General features: G+C 38.5%; 2 protein-coding genes across 3 annotated transcripts in view; one reads left to right on the top strand and one right to left on the bottom strand.

The window, feature by feature from the left end:
• Nucleotides 1–4887, top strand: part of LOC146659600 (uncharacterized) — a 39789-nt gene extending 34902 nt beyond the window's left edge. The window contains exons 2-3 of the mRNA XM_085424208.1: nt 3568–3675; nt 4239–4887. Of these exons, the coding sequence (XP_085280334.1) occupies nt 3568–3675; nt 4239–4676 (546 nt within the window). The 3' untranslated portion in view covers nt 4677–4887. The remainder of the gene's footprint in view (nt 1–3567; nt 3676–4238) is intronic.
• Nucleotide 4888: 1 nt separating this feature from the next.
• On the bottom strand, nt 4889–15869 carry LOC146659599 (uncharacterized). Of its 2 annotated transcripts, XM_085423695.1 has the most exons (14): nt 15659–15869; nt 9366–13359; nt 8973–9010; nt 8587–8671; nt 8397–8487; nt 8168–8256; nt 7960–8087; nt 7814–7865; nt 6877–6974; nt 6639–6775; nt 6490–6555; nt 6256–6302; nt 5942–6090; nt 4889–5223 (listed from the first exon to the last, which is right to left on the bottom strand). In XM_085423695.1, the coding sequence occupies exons 3-14, from the start codon at nt 8995–8997 to the stop codon at nt 4901–4903; spliced, it is 1290 nt and encodes a 429-aa protein (XP_085279821.1). In that variant the 5' UTR covers nt 8998–9010; nt 9366–13359; nt 15659–15869; the 3' UTR covers nt 4889–4900. The 2 variants fall into 2 exon arrangements, with proteins under 2 accessions (XP_085279821.1, XP_085279820.1); XM_085423694.1 differs by lacking the exon at nt 15659–15869 and having other exon boundaries at nt 9366–14513.
• Nucleotides 15870–16084: the final 215 nt, after the last annotated feature.

Below are 16084 nucleotides of genomic sequence, written 5' to 3'. Positions count from 1 at the left end.
AGCTCAGGGGAAGAATCTCTGAGTGTGGCAGTCTTTTTAGGCCTTCAAATCCCTGACTGTGCAGAGTAGGCCAAAGCCAGCTGCCTGCAGTTTGCCACTCCCGTCCCCACTCCACCTTATCGTTTATTTCCACTCCTGTCCTTGGAAAGTAATGCTGTCTTCCCATCCAAGTCCTTTCCCATCCCTCTGCCCCATCTCTAATCCAAGTGTCAACATTCGCCTTGGAGCACTTGTCAAACACTTAGATGGAGCATACACATATGGTGAACGTCATATACACATAGATGGATACAACGCACACACATACACAAACACGCACACACAGATGGATCCTCTGACAGGGCTTTCAACATAAAGTGACCAAAACATATGCCTGTCAGCACATACTGACAATTAAGGGCCGGATTGTGATGAGACACAGTTGGATCCCTCCGTCTCTCTTTGTTTATAGAGTTTTGAAACATGCATGCACATTTACTTTATTTAGTTATTCTTATAGCAACCTCATTATGGGATTCACAGTTCCTTTTATTTGTTCACCTTTGGCATCAAAGATGTTCCAAGTAGGCATTGTTATCTCCAATTTTAGTTCTAGTACATGTTCCATTAAAAGTTCACTTGATAGGCAATTTTTGTCCAAGACCACAAAACTGTCTTGGAGCTAAACTTTGTCCTCTACTCAATTGTAAGGAACTTCCTATAAGAATAATTATCTGTCACAATTTGCAAAGGAGAATCGTGTTGAGAGAGTGAGGAGTGGACCCAAACGCAGGCAAATAGAGACAAAGGTGGAGGATAACAGAAAGCGAGCCTTTATTGATGGCTGAACAAAACAACCAACAGGTGGAATGGAGAAAATGAGCCAAACCCTAAGCATAAAATAACACGAACCTGAAACAAGAAATTATAATAGAGGGGACAGAGAGCAGAGGTTACACAGGGGATGACTGGCACACAGACCAACAAAGAGCAAAGGACAACACACACCATAAATACACACCAGTTAACAAAGGGGAATGGACAACAGTAGGGAGACAGGGCTGGGATAAATCTGACATAACGAGACACAGGAAGTAATTCAAATTCAAATTCCAATTTTTATTTGTCACGTACACAGTCATACACAGTACGATATGTGGTGAAATGCTTGGACAACTGCTCGTGACCTAAAGAAAACAAAAAAGGAAAAGGCTATGAATGAGATAGGAAATAAATATGAAAAATTAAAAAGGGTAAATTTAACTAGGTAGGAATAAAATATAAATTAAGGTTAAAAATGAAATAACTGTACAACACAAATTAGAATGAAGGGTAAATTTAACTGGGAAGAATAAGATAAAGATAAATATATAAATTAAAGTTGAAAATAAAATAACTGTACAACAAAATACACAATACACAATATAGAACTATATAAGAATGTATGAAGAAATCTAAATATAAATAAATATATACACAATAACAGCAGCTGTACAAGTATTAACCGGAAATGAAGAATATAGTGACCAGTGTTGTGCAAAACCAAAGTCCAGAAAGTCCAGTGTGTGTGTAAGAACCATATGTGTGGGTCAGTACTGTGTGGTGGTGTGATTGAGAGACCGTATCGCCTGCGGGAAGAAGCTCCTCCTCAGTCTCTCTGTGTTGGTCTTCAGGGAGCGGAATCGCTTTCCTGACCTCAGCAGAGAGAACAGTCTGTTGTTGGGATGGCTGAGGTCCTTCACGATCTTCCTGGCCTTGGTCCAGCACCGCCTGCTGTAGATTGAGTGCAGGTCAGGGAGCTCGGAGCGGATGGTGCGCTCAGCTGACCGCACAACCCTCTGTAGAGCTCGTCTGTCCTGCATGGTGCTGTTCCCGAACCAGGTTAAGATGTTTCCCGCCAGGATGCTCTCTATGGTGCAGGAGTAAAAGTTCCTGAGCACCTTGGAGGGCAGTTGGAAGTCTCTCAAGCGTCTGAGGTGGTAGAGACGCTGTCGGGCCTTTTTCACCACGGTGTTGATGTGACAGGACCATGACAGGTCCTGCGTGATGTGAACTCCGAGGTATTTGAAGCTGTCCACTCTCTCCACTGGGCACTCGTTGATGACGGGGGTCTGGTAGTTCCTCTCCTGCTTAGTGCTGAAGTCCACTATCAGCTCCTTTGTCTTACTGACGTTTAGAAGGAGGTTGTTCCTCTGGCACCAGTTCTCCAGATTCCTAATCTCCTTCAGGTAGGCCGTCTCGTTGTTATCAGAGATCAGGCCCACCACGACGGTGTTGTCAGCAAACTTGATGATGGTGGTGGAGCTGGTAGTGGCCACACAGTCATATGTGTACAGCAGTAAAGCAGACTATACTGACAAAGGACCAGGACTATCAAGGTAAAACAGGAAACACACAGGCTGAACTCAAGGCACGTAAGCAGCAAGAAACGTAACACAGTGACCCTTCCCAAGAACAGGAGGCACAGAAAAAGAACAGAAACCTAAAAACCCAGGAACTATAAACATAATACAAACAGAAAACCATAACTCACAGAATAAAACTTAAAGCAAACACACAAAACACTGGGTCGCTGACCCAACCCTCAGCATAGCCCACCGACAGATATAGAACACTGACACAGGATCTCACACTGGCATTTTTTACCTTCCTCACCAAAATGCAGACAAAGCAACCTCACAAACTACAAAGTAAAAAAATATAATTACTGTTAAAATCTATTCAAAGTAATTGACCTGGATCAAAGTATAGGAACAAAATAACAACATAAATGACCCCTTGGGAAAAGTTATAATTTGATGCCAGGGGTACGGTGTACATTTTAGGACATCGTCAGGTATCAGACAAAAAATTGTCAGGTGTCAGTTGTCAAAAAAAAAAATTGTCAGGTATCAGAAAAAAAATTGTCAGGTGTCAGAAAAAAAATTGTCAGGTGTCAGTTGTCAAAAAAAAAAAAGTCAGGTATCAGACAAAAAATTGTCAGGTGTCAGTCAAAAAATTGTCAGGTGTCAGTTGTCAAAAAAAAAAAAAGTCAGGTGTCAGAAAAAAAGTTGTCAGGTGTCAGAACACAAGGTACCAGAGAGAAAATCTTCCTGCAGGTGGCGCTGTTGTCATGTCCCACCCGAATTGATTTCCAAATATGTCATCAACGTGTGACCGTGGGAGAGCGTAAGGTCATTGACCTCACCGGAGTTTTACCGTGGTTCAGGCTCCTAATGACACAAGGTAAGTTTAACTTTTTCTCCCTTTTGTTCATATTTTTGCCACAGTTGTGTTATATTAAGTTGCAGTTATGCTGTGAAAGTTACATATCAGAGACGGAAAGCCAGTTTTGTACGAAACCAAATCAGTACTATTTTTGTCTGGCTAATTCATTCTAGCTAGCGACAGTGGTGAAACGTGATTCAAATTTAAACTGTTCAGTAATTGTTTTGTATACATTTCAGCAAATGGACAAGCTGAAAGCTCACGAGCAGTTGCATTTGAATACTAATCCTATTTGAAGTAATACATTTCCAGTGGTAGACATGTTAGATTGTCACACCTGGCTATGCATTGTTTTATTAATATTATATATTGTCTTGATAGCTTGAAGGGGATGATGCCGGTTTCATATCACTGGACTTATCCATGGCAGTAGAGTACATCCATGCACAGAGAATCATTCACCAGGATATAAAGCCAGCAAATGTCATGGTAAGCCATATTGTATTTTTCTTTTTCTCCACTTTGTTTTTGAAGATCAAAATAAAAATAGTATATTATTTATTTAACTTTATTCTCTTCAGTCTATTAAACACTACATTTGAACAATGAGAAACTTTTCTGGCATATTCATATAAAGGATTTTTTTTTTAAAGTAAGAAGCCTTACATTGTTTCTTTAATAGTCCAATTTTTCTTTAATATGTTGGTTCTTGCACACCTACAAAATTCCCAAACATGTTGTAAGTTTAGGCTTTACAAACTGAAAGTTTCTATTATTTTATTAGTCTGTACCACTTGCTTAAGTGGAATGGGGATTAAAAAATGCACAGGACTATAAAACCGGGTTGGATCATTAACCAATCTGTTAATTTTAATGTTGGGTATAATAAACAATCTCAGAATAAATCTGCAGTGATTGGGTGATCTGGGTGCTAAAAGCTTTGAGGGTTTTTTTTTTCCCCAATTATGAGCTGTGGTCTTTGGAATGACATTTTTGATAACATTTGTGAAATTTTAGACAACCTGGTAAGTTCTCATATGTATACCTTATAGGTTCACCACCCTTCTAAGAAGGCAGTCCTGACAGACTGGGGCATGGCAAACATAAGAGACACTGTGATGCTTCGTCAAGGGAGTAAGTTCACTGCCCAGGCTACTGGTCCAGCTGGTGGCACATATCTTTACATGGCCCCTGAATGCATACTGATGTTTGAAGAGGCCTCGTTCCAGACAGACATGTGGTCCCTCGGAGCCACATATCTGGAGATCCTGACGGGTTCCGCTCCGTGGATGGTTAAAAAACAAAGAGAACTGGCTGCACTAATGGCCACCAAAACCCCACCACATGCCCTATCACATCTCAGTGACAAAAACAGTTTTCTTGGTGGTTTGGTGAGCTATGACCCAGACTCAAGGCCTTCCGCATCTGATGTTGTTAAGTTTCTCAAGTCAGGCCTTGATCTTACGAGCCGATATGGCTACAAGTGGTAATGTTGCTACAGTCTGCAGTTCAAAAGTCTTTCAATGTGAATTATGTTCTACATTATTGTTAACAAAAGTTGTGGTAAATGAAACACTGAATCATTATGAAAGATGGCACCTTGTCAATTGTATTTCAACATTTTATTGTACATTTTGTTGGTCAGACAGTTTTCAAATTACCTGTTGATTTTAAACAAGGATAAATAAATGTTAACAAACACTGTTGTATGATTTTATTGGTCATTGGAAATGTTTACTGGTGCACCTTCCATCCTCTCTCTCTTCAGAAAGATGTATATGTCATTTGCCTCGGCAAACGTAGAAAGTGTAGGAACTGCATTTCTGTTCATGGCAGTTGTGAGCTCTTGGACTAGCATGAGGTATGCAGCAAGGCAACCATCAGGTGTGCAGGGAAACTGGCTGTTTTCTAAAATGTTCTGGCACATGTCTCTGAATTCCTGGTTTGCTACCAGTGAAGGCTCTTCCCTCTCACAGATTAATTGCTTGGCATAGTCTAAAAGGTCTGGGTCAACAATGTGCAGCACATTGCCATATCCTGCGAATGAAAGACAATATTGAAAAGATGTTCACTTTGAATGTTAAAAATAAATGAATAATGACAAAGCTGTTCTAGAACCTGTATAAGAAGCAGTCAGTGTTTACAGATGTTATTACAGAAACTTAAAGATGGAAATATCACTCAAACATTTAGATAAATTTTTAGTTAAAGGTGTCAATATGAAGCCATTTTAGTATTGACAGTAGAAATTCAGAAATCTCTTATTGTACTACAAGTAGGCTTCTTCGGAAGACACAAAAGAGAAAGCACATTATAACAGTTTTACGCTCATTACACTGGCTTCCAGTATATTTTAGAAAATTCATTTTAAAATTTTAGTAATGACTTTCAATGCTCCGAATCGTGAAGCTCCTGCCTTAATTTCTGATCTTATAGAACCCCACGCTCCCTCTCCCAGCCTGTGATCATCTAATCAATGGCTGTTAGTAGTCCCACCAGAAGACCAGAGGCAAGAGATCTTCCAAAGCGGTGGCTCCCAGGTCATGGAATGCTCTGCCTCCATCATTACGTTTCCTTGATTGCATTTATTCTGTATGTTCGATTGTGCTGTTTTATGTTTATCTGTTTTATATTATTGTGAAGCCACTTTGTGGTTTTTATCCTGTGAAGAGTGCTATATCAAAGTAAAAGTAAACTAATGAAAGTTAAAAAACAAACAAAAAAATAAAACCCCACAGGCTTTCAAATGACATACCAGGAGGTGGTGAGGTAAACAGAAGGTCGGGTTTCCCAAATGGACCAGGTGCATTGCGTTGCTTGCGGATGTCATGGGTGTTCCAAACTGTTTGCTCCGTTTTTAAGTCTCTTTGAAGCAGTGGCAAGTGTGAGTACTGCAAGCAGTTGCTATGAAAAAGGAGAATTAAAAAATTAATATGTTCATCTGCTTCTTTGAGGTAGAATAAGTAAAAGCTAAATTTTAATCAGTACTCAAAAAACAAAGGCATTCCTAGACCACATACTTTCATACTGCTGCTTGATTATTTTTCATGTCTAAAAATATTGACTTACATGTGCACAGGATTGTCCAGTTCAAGGATCCCAGACTCCATCATGGCCTACGCATGTTGTTTTGAAAAAGACATAAGTTGTGAAGGTGAGAATTTCATTAGTGAAAAGGTACAGATGTACATAAACACAGATTCTGGCCTTGTGTTTTCAGATAAACTAATCCATCGTATGTTTAACGAAATTTGGATGGCTACTCTTTGTTAATAGGTTTTACAGGTGAAAGATTTGCTTTACCTCAAATGTTGTCAGCCATTTCTTAATCCATGTCCGCTTTAAAATACTGTTGAAACATTCAGCTCTCTAAACAACAGAAACATGACATTATCAGTTTTGTTGTCAGGTTGTTACTTTAGAAATAGTCATTTACCAGCTTAAAGACATACCTGGTTGTGCACTGATGTCCCCATTCTGAAGCACCTCCATGCCTGATTCCCAAGATCTCGCATGTGAAATGCCATCTGCATTTGACCCACAACAAGGTTCTCCTTTCCTCTGTCCCCCCGAATCATTTGAGGACAGCCTAAAGACACAAACTGAAGATAATTAGTGAATGATGAAAAAATAAATTTATTAACAAAATGTAATCTTTTTTAACCCCCCATTTTTTAGTATATTGCATACCACCCTGTTCTTGAACAGCCTCAAAGAAGTATCTGGCCACAAAGTTTTGCTTGCGGTTGGATGTGCCCACCTTTAGCCATAGAACCTTCCTGGAAAATCTGAAAAGAAAGAAACAGAAAAGTGGCCACTTGTACATATGATTTAATCATGTTTTGGCACTATGTTTGGTTTTTGTTACATTCCCCAAGAGTATGCTGGTTTTCCATTGTATTATGTCTAGGCGTTGTTTCTGGTTCCTCCGGCCATTTTGACTGCCATAGTTGTGTAGGCTTACATGCCTTTGGAATTGAATGTGACTCTTGACTGTGTTCAGACTGACGCGAGGGGAGAGCTGCCTTTTGTTTTGTAATCCCTTGTATTCTCCTGTTTATGTGTTGGTTAGGTAGGTTATCGTAAATTGTACATTTTATTTTCTTTGGAGTTAAATTCTGTTTACTTTATATCAGGGATGTTTTGTTTGTTGTGTTGGTCTTGGCCCTCCCTGAAATTAACTGCCAGTCTGAAATGGAACTTTAAGACTAGCAGGAAATAAGCCTTTTAAAAACCGCCATCTTGAATCCTCCTTCACTATTCATACTTTATCTTGGTCCCTTAGACCAGGCTTGGCCAAATCCAGACCTCGAGGGCCAGTGTCCTGCATGTTTTAGATATCACCCTGGGTAAACACACTTGAATAAAATGATTAGTTCATTACCAGGCCTCTGGAGAACTACAAAACATGTTGTGAGGGTAATTTAGCCATTTGAATCAGCTGTGGATCAAGGACACATCTAAAACCTGCAGGACACCGGCCCTCGAGGCCTGGACTTGCCCATCCCTGCCCTAGACTACTCAGGAGAGATAACACCTCAGTTTACCGCACATCCTTATCTTGAAGCAACTTTGTACTATCACTGAATATAATAAATTAAGTAGCGAATGCCATATTCAAACCTACCCATCAATCCCCAAATGTATCCACATTCCAAAGAACTTCAGTTTATCATTGCCTATATGAAACAACAAATAATAATTACAATTTGTTTCAACAGAAGTACCATCAAAACATGTTTGGAAGGTTAATTGAAAAGATAAAATAAATACCATCAATGTGCCGTGTGTCATTTGGACCACGGCTGATGTAATTCCGACGGGGAATTTTCTTCTTTCCAGGAGATCTCCTCTGAAGACCACTTGCATCCATATACCTCATTATATTAGCAACATCGTCTCTACAGTAACAATAGATTTTACTCTGAGCTCAACAGTAAAACAAGAGAACACTTGATCATATACACACTATTTAACCAACCTGTAACAAGGCCGCACTCCTCTGACATCCCTTACCCGCTTTACCATTGCCCTGATTCCTTGTTCAGGAGACCACTGTTTCATCTCACTCTAAAAAACAAACAAACAGACAATTGAATGTTTTTTTTTTTTAAATCACTACAGAAAATAACATTTATTGTTTCTACAATAGCTCATGACACAGACTTCAGGAAAATATATATTTTTTGCACTGATGTTTTAACGCTTACCTCCACAGCTTTGTGGATTTCAGTAAAAGGTCGTTGGGGGCATCTTCGCTTCAACCCTAGAAGTTTTAAAACTCGTCTCAGATGCCTCTCACTGTTAAAAGACAACACAGACTTACATTATATTAAATGCAAACTGCATGTTTTGTCATTTTAGAGAGTTGTCACGGAAACTGTTGAAATGCAGACTTACCTTATTTTATGCCCATATGAATTCAGTGCACAGCTGATTTCCTTTTGTTTTAAGCCTTTGTTGAACAATGTTATTATCATCATATCTTGAAAGGTTAAGTGTAACAACAACAGTCTAATTGATCACCCACCTCTTACACTGAACATAAGTAATTAACCAGTAAAGTACTAAATCTTTTTATGTGGCAATTACACTAAAAGCATCGTCTATTCAGTGCCCACAAATAAAACATGTGTAGCAAAAAATACACTTCTTTGATATGAAAGAGGTGAACAGTAGTTAATAAATAAGTTGTACTTTAGTCATTTATTTTTAATGCTCTTTTTTTAATAAAAAAAAAAAAAGTATTTTTGGTACAGTCATGGGAACCAGCCAGAGTCGGATACTCCTTTCATCATCGTCAGATGACATATTGCAGCAAAGTCTAAAAACAACAACAGAAAAAAACATATCGGGATCAAAAAATATCCCGACAGTAGCAATATAGAAAAGAGAAATAAAGAAAAAGAGCGACAGAAAGGATGCAGGCTGCTCGTGAGCTTTCAGCTTGTCCATTTGCTGAAATGTATACAAAACAATTACTGAACAGTTTAAATTTGAATCACGTTTCACCACTGTCGCTAGCTAGAATGAATTAGCCAGACAAAAATAGTACTGATTTGGTTTCGTACAAAACTGGCTTTCCGTCTCTGATATGTAACTTTCACAACATAACTGCAACTTAATATAACACAACTGTGGCAAAAATATGAACAAAAGGGAGAAAAAGTTAAACTTACCTTGTGTCGTTAGGAGCCTGAACCACGGTAAAACTCCGGTGAGGTCAATGACCTTACGCTCTCCCACGGTCACACGTTGATGACATATTTGGAAATCAATTCGGGTGGGACATGACAACAGCGCCACCTGCAGGAAGATTTTCTCTCTGGTACCTTGTGTTCTGATACCTGACAATTTTTTTTTTGACAACTGACACCTGACAATTTTTTTTCTGATACCTGACATTTTTTTTTCTGACACCTGACAATTTTTTTTCTGACACCTGACAATTTTTTTTCTGATACCTGACTTTTTTTTTTTGACAACTGACACCTGACAATTTTTTTTCTGACACCTGACAATTTTTTTTCTGATACCTGACAAATTTTTTTTTTGACAACTGACACCTGACAATTTTTTTTCTGATACCTGACTTTTTTTTTTTTTGACAACTGACACCTGACAATTTTTTGTCTGATACCTGACGATGTCCTAAAATGTACACCGTACTGGGGATATTTGTCCTTTTTCCTATAAAAAAACGTGTTTGGTTTTGATCAATTCTAATATTGCGCACATTTGCTGATACTTTGCATTGACATTTGGGGATTTATAGCAGCAGCCCATTAATTGTCAAACAGATTGTGAAACATCAGATCATGGCATAGCTTATTTGCGATATTAAAATCTCAAAACTGTGCGTTTAGATTATTTCTTATTGGTAGTGATGCAAGTTTGTCTGGATCGTTATTCACGGTAATGTTTTTGTGTCCATTTGTGTAGGTGTTTGGCAGTGCAGAGTGAAGGATTTTGGGTGGGTATGCAACAAATGTAGACATGTTTGTGCCAGCAATGCTTGTGGCGGCAGTGGCAACAGTCACAGCCTGAAGGTGATGATGCCAAGCATAGGCAAAACGGTGATTGGTTTAAAATTTTGCCTGAATAGGGACGAGAACAACAGCAGAAAGAGAAATATTTTCAGTAATGGGAGTTGAGCATATCATGACAGAAACATGCTCAAAACAACACCTATGATTTAAAAGTATTAACAGACTGCGCATCATTGAATTAACAATAATTTTGTCAAATAGTCTGCATGTACAAAGTGCTAAATACACGGTGTTTATGAACATTTTTATTTGGATGATTGATTATATACAATTTTGTTGAGGTTTTCTCAGTATTTTTGTAGGGAACTGGAAGTATATACAGTACAGTGCAGGAAATAATTATTTGATCCCCTGCTATAAGTTTGTTAAGTTTCACTTTAATGGAGAGACACTGAATATAAATGAAAAAGTCAGACACAACACATTACATAAAAGTTAGAAATGATTTGCATATCACTGAGTGAAAGTATTTGAGCCACAAGCAAAGCATGATTTAGTAGTTGGCAGAGAAACCCATGTTGCAAAGCTCAGCAGTGAGACTTTCCTCGTAGTTGAGCACCAGGTTTGCAGACATCTCAGGAGGGATTTTAAGACACTCCTCTTTACAAAAACTCTAAATCTTATAGGTTTCTTGGCTGCCGCTTGGCAACTCAAAGTTTCAGCTCCCTCCACAGATTTTCTATAAGAGCAAGCTCTGGAGACTAGGCCACTATATGACCTTGATGTGCTTCTTTTACTTTTTTGTTGCCTTGGTGGTATATTGTGGTGCTGGAAGACCCATCTATAACCCAGCTTCAGTGTTCTGGCTCTGAAAGGAAGTTGGCCCACTTGCCCTTCAGTGTGGAGAAGTCGTCTTGCACCCTTGAAAGAAAGGCAGCCCCAAAGTGCTTGACTATAGAGATTGTGTTCTTTGGGTCATACTCAGCATTTCTCTTCCTCCAGTCACAGCGGGTCAAGCTGAGGCCAGAGAGCCTTTATTTAGTTCTCAAGGCTTCTGAATTGTTCAAATGTTTACTATTAAACTTTAGGCAGGCCTGTACATGTGTTTTCTTGATTAGGGGGACCTTGTGGGTGCTAGATTTCAATATATTAAACAATAGTGTGTTACTAATAGTGCTTTGGGGGACTGTAGCCTGAACTGGCTTCAGATTATTAATAATTATTACTCTCCCATATAGTTTTGGGTGGATCTGGGACACTTTCTAATGATCATCCAACCCAATGAGCCAAGATCTTCCATTGCTGAACATTTGCATGAGTGCTGACCAGGTTTCTTGCAGCTGGTCTTGTACCCAATTCCAGCCTTGTGCAGATTTACAATCTTGTCCCTGGTCTTGATCTGGTTGGTTTTGCCCATGGTGCTGGAGAGGTTGGAATTAAAGAAACTGACTCTGTGGATAGGTGTGGACATAATGGGATCAGGAATAGCAGTAATTGACTGATTAATTGTAATCTATGTTCCACACGGGCACATCGATTTTTTTTTAATTGACATTCAGTCATAGTGACTGTACCTTTCTTTGTAAGTGAGCAAACTTACAAAATCAGGTGGGGAGAGTATAAATAGTTTAACCTCGCCCCCTGTCCTACTGTATATATTCTACACTTTCAGATTTCAAATTGAAATGGAGCAGTTTATGATAAATAATGAGTGATCACCACTAGTATACTCGTGCAGCATGCACATACACAAAAAAATAAACACGCAGGTGACTGTAAAGTATAAACATTACTCCAGTATACTGGACTTGTGTGGAAACCAGGGCAAGCACAGCTATCACCTCAGCATCTGCTTTTATTTCACTGTGGTTAACACTGCTTCAAGGTCTCGAGAACAGGGTTTCATGCATACATAAAATATGAGCACTAATGACCAGTTTCACCATTACTGCAACGTGCAATTACCATCATAATGATTTAGCATTCATTTGCTTTCACAGCAATGCGAAGAATTGAATTTAATTAATAATTTGCTAGTTAGGAATTAATTGGAGAATGCAGGATGTCACAGCTGTGTGAGTGTCCCCTGCCTTGAACTGAGGGTACAATTAAGTGATGATTGCCAGGCCTGCCATGTTGAAACATGACCCAGTCTGAAGATCAAATCGAAGCGTGATGATGGCGGTCTGGGAGGTAAAGTGACACTGACAAGAAAAAAAGATGGAGGGTGTTGGATTTTGGTGTTGTCACTATGTCATCATCCACGGAAGCAGTCTTCTGCTCACAGGGGGGAAGTATTAATTTTGTTGAACACTGACTCACGCAGACACATGCATTTACATTATCTTTACCATTGTTTGTATTAGAGAGAGCTTCCCATGCAATTTATGCCTCTTTATTTACAGAAAAGCATTAACACTAGAGAGTGAATGTTTCTGCAATATCCAGGACATTTTAGCATTTGGTTTTTCTGTCACTTCAAAAATTTAGACAAGAAAACTTTGAGCTTCTTGTCAAAAATACCTAAACTTGCATTTAAATTTCAATATAGGAAGAAAACTGATGATAAAAACAAACAAATAAACAAAAAGGAAAAAAGGAAAAAGAAATGATGAAAAGCAATCAATGGCTGAACAAGTTTGATTTGCAAATGATTAGCATTGTCTTCACCATCAGTTTCATCACAGATGGCAACTAATTTTAAACTAATTATTCAGACAGGAATACAGAACGTTCCTGCCCACATCTTAAATAGTGGATGTTCATAAGTAATGTTTAAGCTATGATGATTCTGTCATCTTCTTAAACCGACAAAATGGGTGCAAAACAAAAATCTTTTTCAAAAACTCTTCTCTGTTTAGTGAGCTGAGCATAAAGGTGGTCTATCTTTGTTCCTACCCTCACTTCTTGGTCATGAGCCTTGGGAAATGACTAAAAGAATGAGATCATAGGTACAAACAGCAGAAATGAGCTTCCTCTGAGGGATGACTGGGCTCAGCCTTAGAGACAGGGTGAGGTCCTTGATCATTTCAGATGCCTGAACCACCTCGGGAGGACGCCCTGATGCAGACCCAGGACATGCTGAAGAGATATACGTCTCTTGACTTGTTTGGGAACGTCTTGAAGCCCCCCTCAAATTGCTGGATAAGATGGCTGAGGAGAGGGAGGACCGGATGTCTGTACCCTGCAATCCAGACGTGAATAAGCAACAAAAAAATGCACGGATGTTCTGTGTTACACATTCTTTTTGTAGTTTGGGGGTGTTTAGTTACACTAAATTACATTAAATTACGCATGAAAAATATGCACATATTTAACTAATTTTTTTCTGAGTTATAATTACAGTGCCATCTGGATGCTCCAGTATTTGGTTATATTTGGACAGGACAGTCTAATATTAATTTGTTGTTGGTGGTACAACTTGGGTAAATTCAGCATGAAAGTTTTTGTAACATAAATGTAACGTTAAAAAGTATTGAAAATGATTTATTTTACAGTAGTATATCAATCAAAAAATTTTAATTAGTGTGTGCTCAAATATTGGATTTTGCCTGAGTGTTGAACTTTTTTAATGTATTTTAACTAGCTAATACTTTTTACAGTTTCTTACAATTTTACAAATCGGGCATGGTCTAGCAGAAGGTTTGGTTGATTTGAGACAGAATGACACATATGAGAGTGGGTTTGTAGTACAAAAATAGAAAAAAGTTAAAACCGTGGTAAAATCTAGGTCTATGTCCCTTAGGACCAGAGATGGGCTGTAACGTGTTACTTGTAATCTGATTACTTTTTTCAGGTAACGAGTAAAGTAAGGGATTACTATTGCAAAAACGGTAACTAGATTACCGTTACTTTCCCGTAGGAACGCTGCGTTACTAAAACCGTGATTTTTTTGTGAGAACGTCTCATGACAGTGACGTAAGCAAGTGCGACGTTCGTGGCAACAGCTGTGTGCAGATCAACAATGGATAATATATCGAGTGCGGGAGAGAGTATGAGCGTGCAGCGTTTAAAGCGTGGAAGCACTGACCTTACTTTGAGTTTGATTCCATAAAAAGTGACAAAAACATTAGTGTCTGTTGTGCGTGGGAAGAAAACTTCTTTTTACAGTGAAAAAAAACCCCCTAAACTTCCGAGCAAGCTCCGAGTGCGCTGCCACATGATGGGAAACTCACAGAGAAACTCGCGGATTCTTCAACTGACCGCTGTGGCACACCTGCACCAGGGTAAACCTCCGCCTACCCAACTCCTGTTTTACAGGTGAAAATAGAGCAACAGGACCGCTGAGTCTTTAATGTTATTTATTTTCTGCTGTGTTTTACTTGCATCTATTTGAAAGAGTGAGTGTAAACACTATATATATATATATATATATATATATATATATATATATATATATATATATATATATATATATAAATATATAATGTGCTGGAATGTGCAGAAAATAGGTTTAAATGTTGAACAGATTTCTTCCAGTCAGAGAATGTTGCATATTATTAAATTTTTGCTTGATGCATAAAGTTAAAAGGTTAAAACTAATGAAAACAAGTTTTAAAAAGAGACTTTTCCATTTGATTACATTTTGTATGATGGATTATGCAGAAAAAGTAGAATTGGGATGAAAGATCGATCACTTTATCACCTATTCAGATTGTAAATCATGTTTTTAAAAAGTAACTAAGTAATTAATTACTTTTGAAAATAAGTAATCAGTAAAGTAACGGGATTACTTTTTTGGGAAAAGTAATCGGTAATTAGTTACTGATTACTTTTTTCAAGTAACTTGACCAACACTGCTTAGGACTATGAACATGCTTAGCTGTTTCCATCTAATGCAACAGTATGCATTTGCTTTAGTAGTTGTTATGGGGAATGCCTTATGAAGACATGTTTTTGACCACTGCAGGAACTGTATCGTTCTGGAATGCTTAGATATCACGGAGGTAAAATAAATGACAAATGATGTACATATGATATAGATTTGGTAAGTAATGGTTTCAAAGAGTTTTAAAGTCTTTATTTTATATAAACAATCACAGCAAGAAAGAACAAAAGAAAGCTTAAAATTGATTTGTGAAACTATATAGTTGTGAGACAATTCAATGTGGCCTCTTCACTATGATCTTTTTTCTATCAAATAAGTTATTCATGCCATTGTTCCCACCACTTTTAAATGAATATCTAACTCCCATCCACTTTTAATCCACTTGTTTGGTTCAGGTAAGGAATGTGGATGTTTTCTCCAAAACTGGGAGCACTGGTGGGTTTAAACATCAATATTCCATAAGCCTAACATAACCCACGCTGACCTTTCAGCAGATCACCTGACTGCATACAGTAAAGACAGCGCAATAACATATAACCATGTATTGTGTGACACAATCAGGTTAAAAATAAATAGAAATCCAATCAGAGTTTTATTAAAAGCAAACAAAACCAGTTGGATTGTATCCACCTGCTGCTGAATGGCGGTCACTGACCTTAGCACAGCGAAGCACAAAGGTAATAACCAAGCATGTTCCCTGGAGGGCTCCTTTCTGTCCTCTAATCCATGTGAGACAAGCTGTGTTGCTCCACTGGAGATGAATAACTACAAAACTGAGTTTCAGTGCTGTCACGAGGGTCGTGTGTTCGGATCACACACCAAGAGCCTTTCTGCTTATTACGTGATCAACCCTGGACAAAGCAAGAACAAAGAGAAATAGGAAAGTTTGCGAGTTGACATGGCCCTCTTGGCAGACTAGGTGGTATTTGTCATAGTGGTCACGATGAGGGACTGGATATATCGGCAATGTTGCTTGGATAGACTGTTTGTTTTTGCCACTGGTCCCAGGCAGATAGAAACTTGAAAGGATTATGCACCTATCCACACTCGTCTGTAATCCTAAAAGAGGACAACAAACACC

This window comes from Rhamphochromis longiceps, linkage group LG11 (assembly GCF_057381845.1).
Source record: "Rhamphochromis longiceps isolate RC_006_pf linkage group LG11, R_longiceps_female_GT1.1, whole genome shotgun sequence".
Lineage (NCBI taxonomy): Eukaryota > Metazoa > Chordata > Actinopteri > Cichliformes > Cichlidae > Rhamphochromis > Rhamphochromis longiceps.
The sequence above is the reverse complement of the archived record's forward strand: the minus strand, read 5'-3'. Positions and strand labels throughout refer to the sequence as shown.

Excerpts from the sequence above, each read along its gene's own strand:
- LOC146659599 (XM_085423695.1), bottom strand. The coding sequence starts at position 8,997 with ATGTCATCTGACGATGATGAAAGGA. Across the intron at positions 8,088-8,167 it reads GGAGTGCGGCCTTGTTACAG|AGACGATGTTGCTAATATAA; the intron begins GTTGGTTAAATA and ends TTGTTACTGTAG. Across the intron at positions 6,091-6,255 it reads CTGGACAATCCTGTGCACAT|CAACTGCTTGCAGTACTCAC; the intron begins GTAAGTCAATAT and ends CCTTTTTCATAG.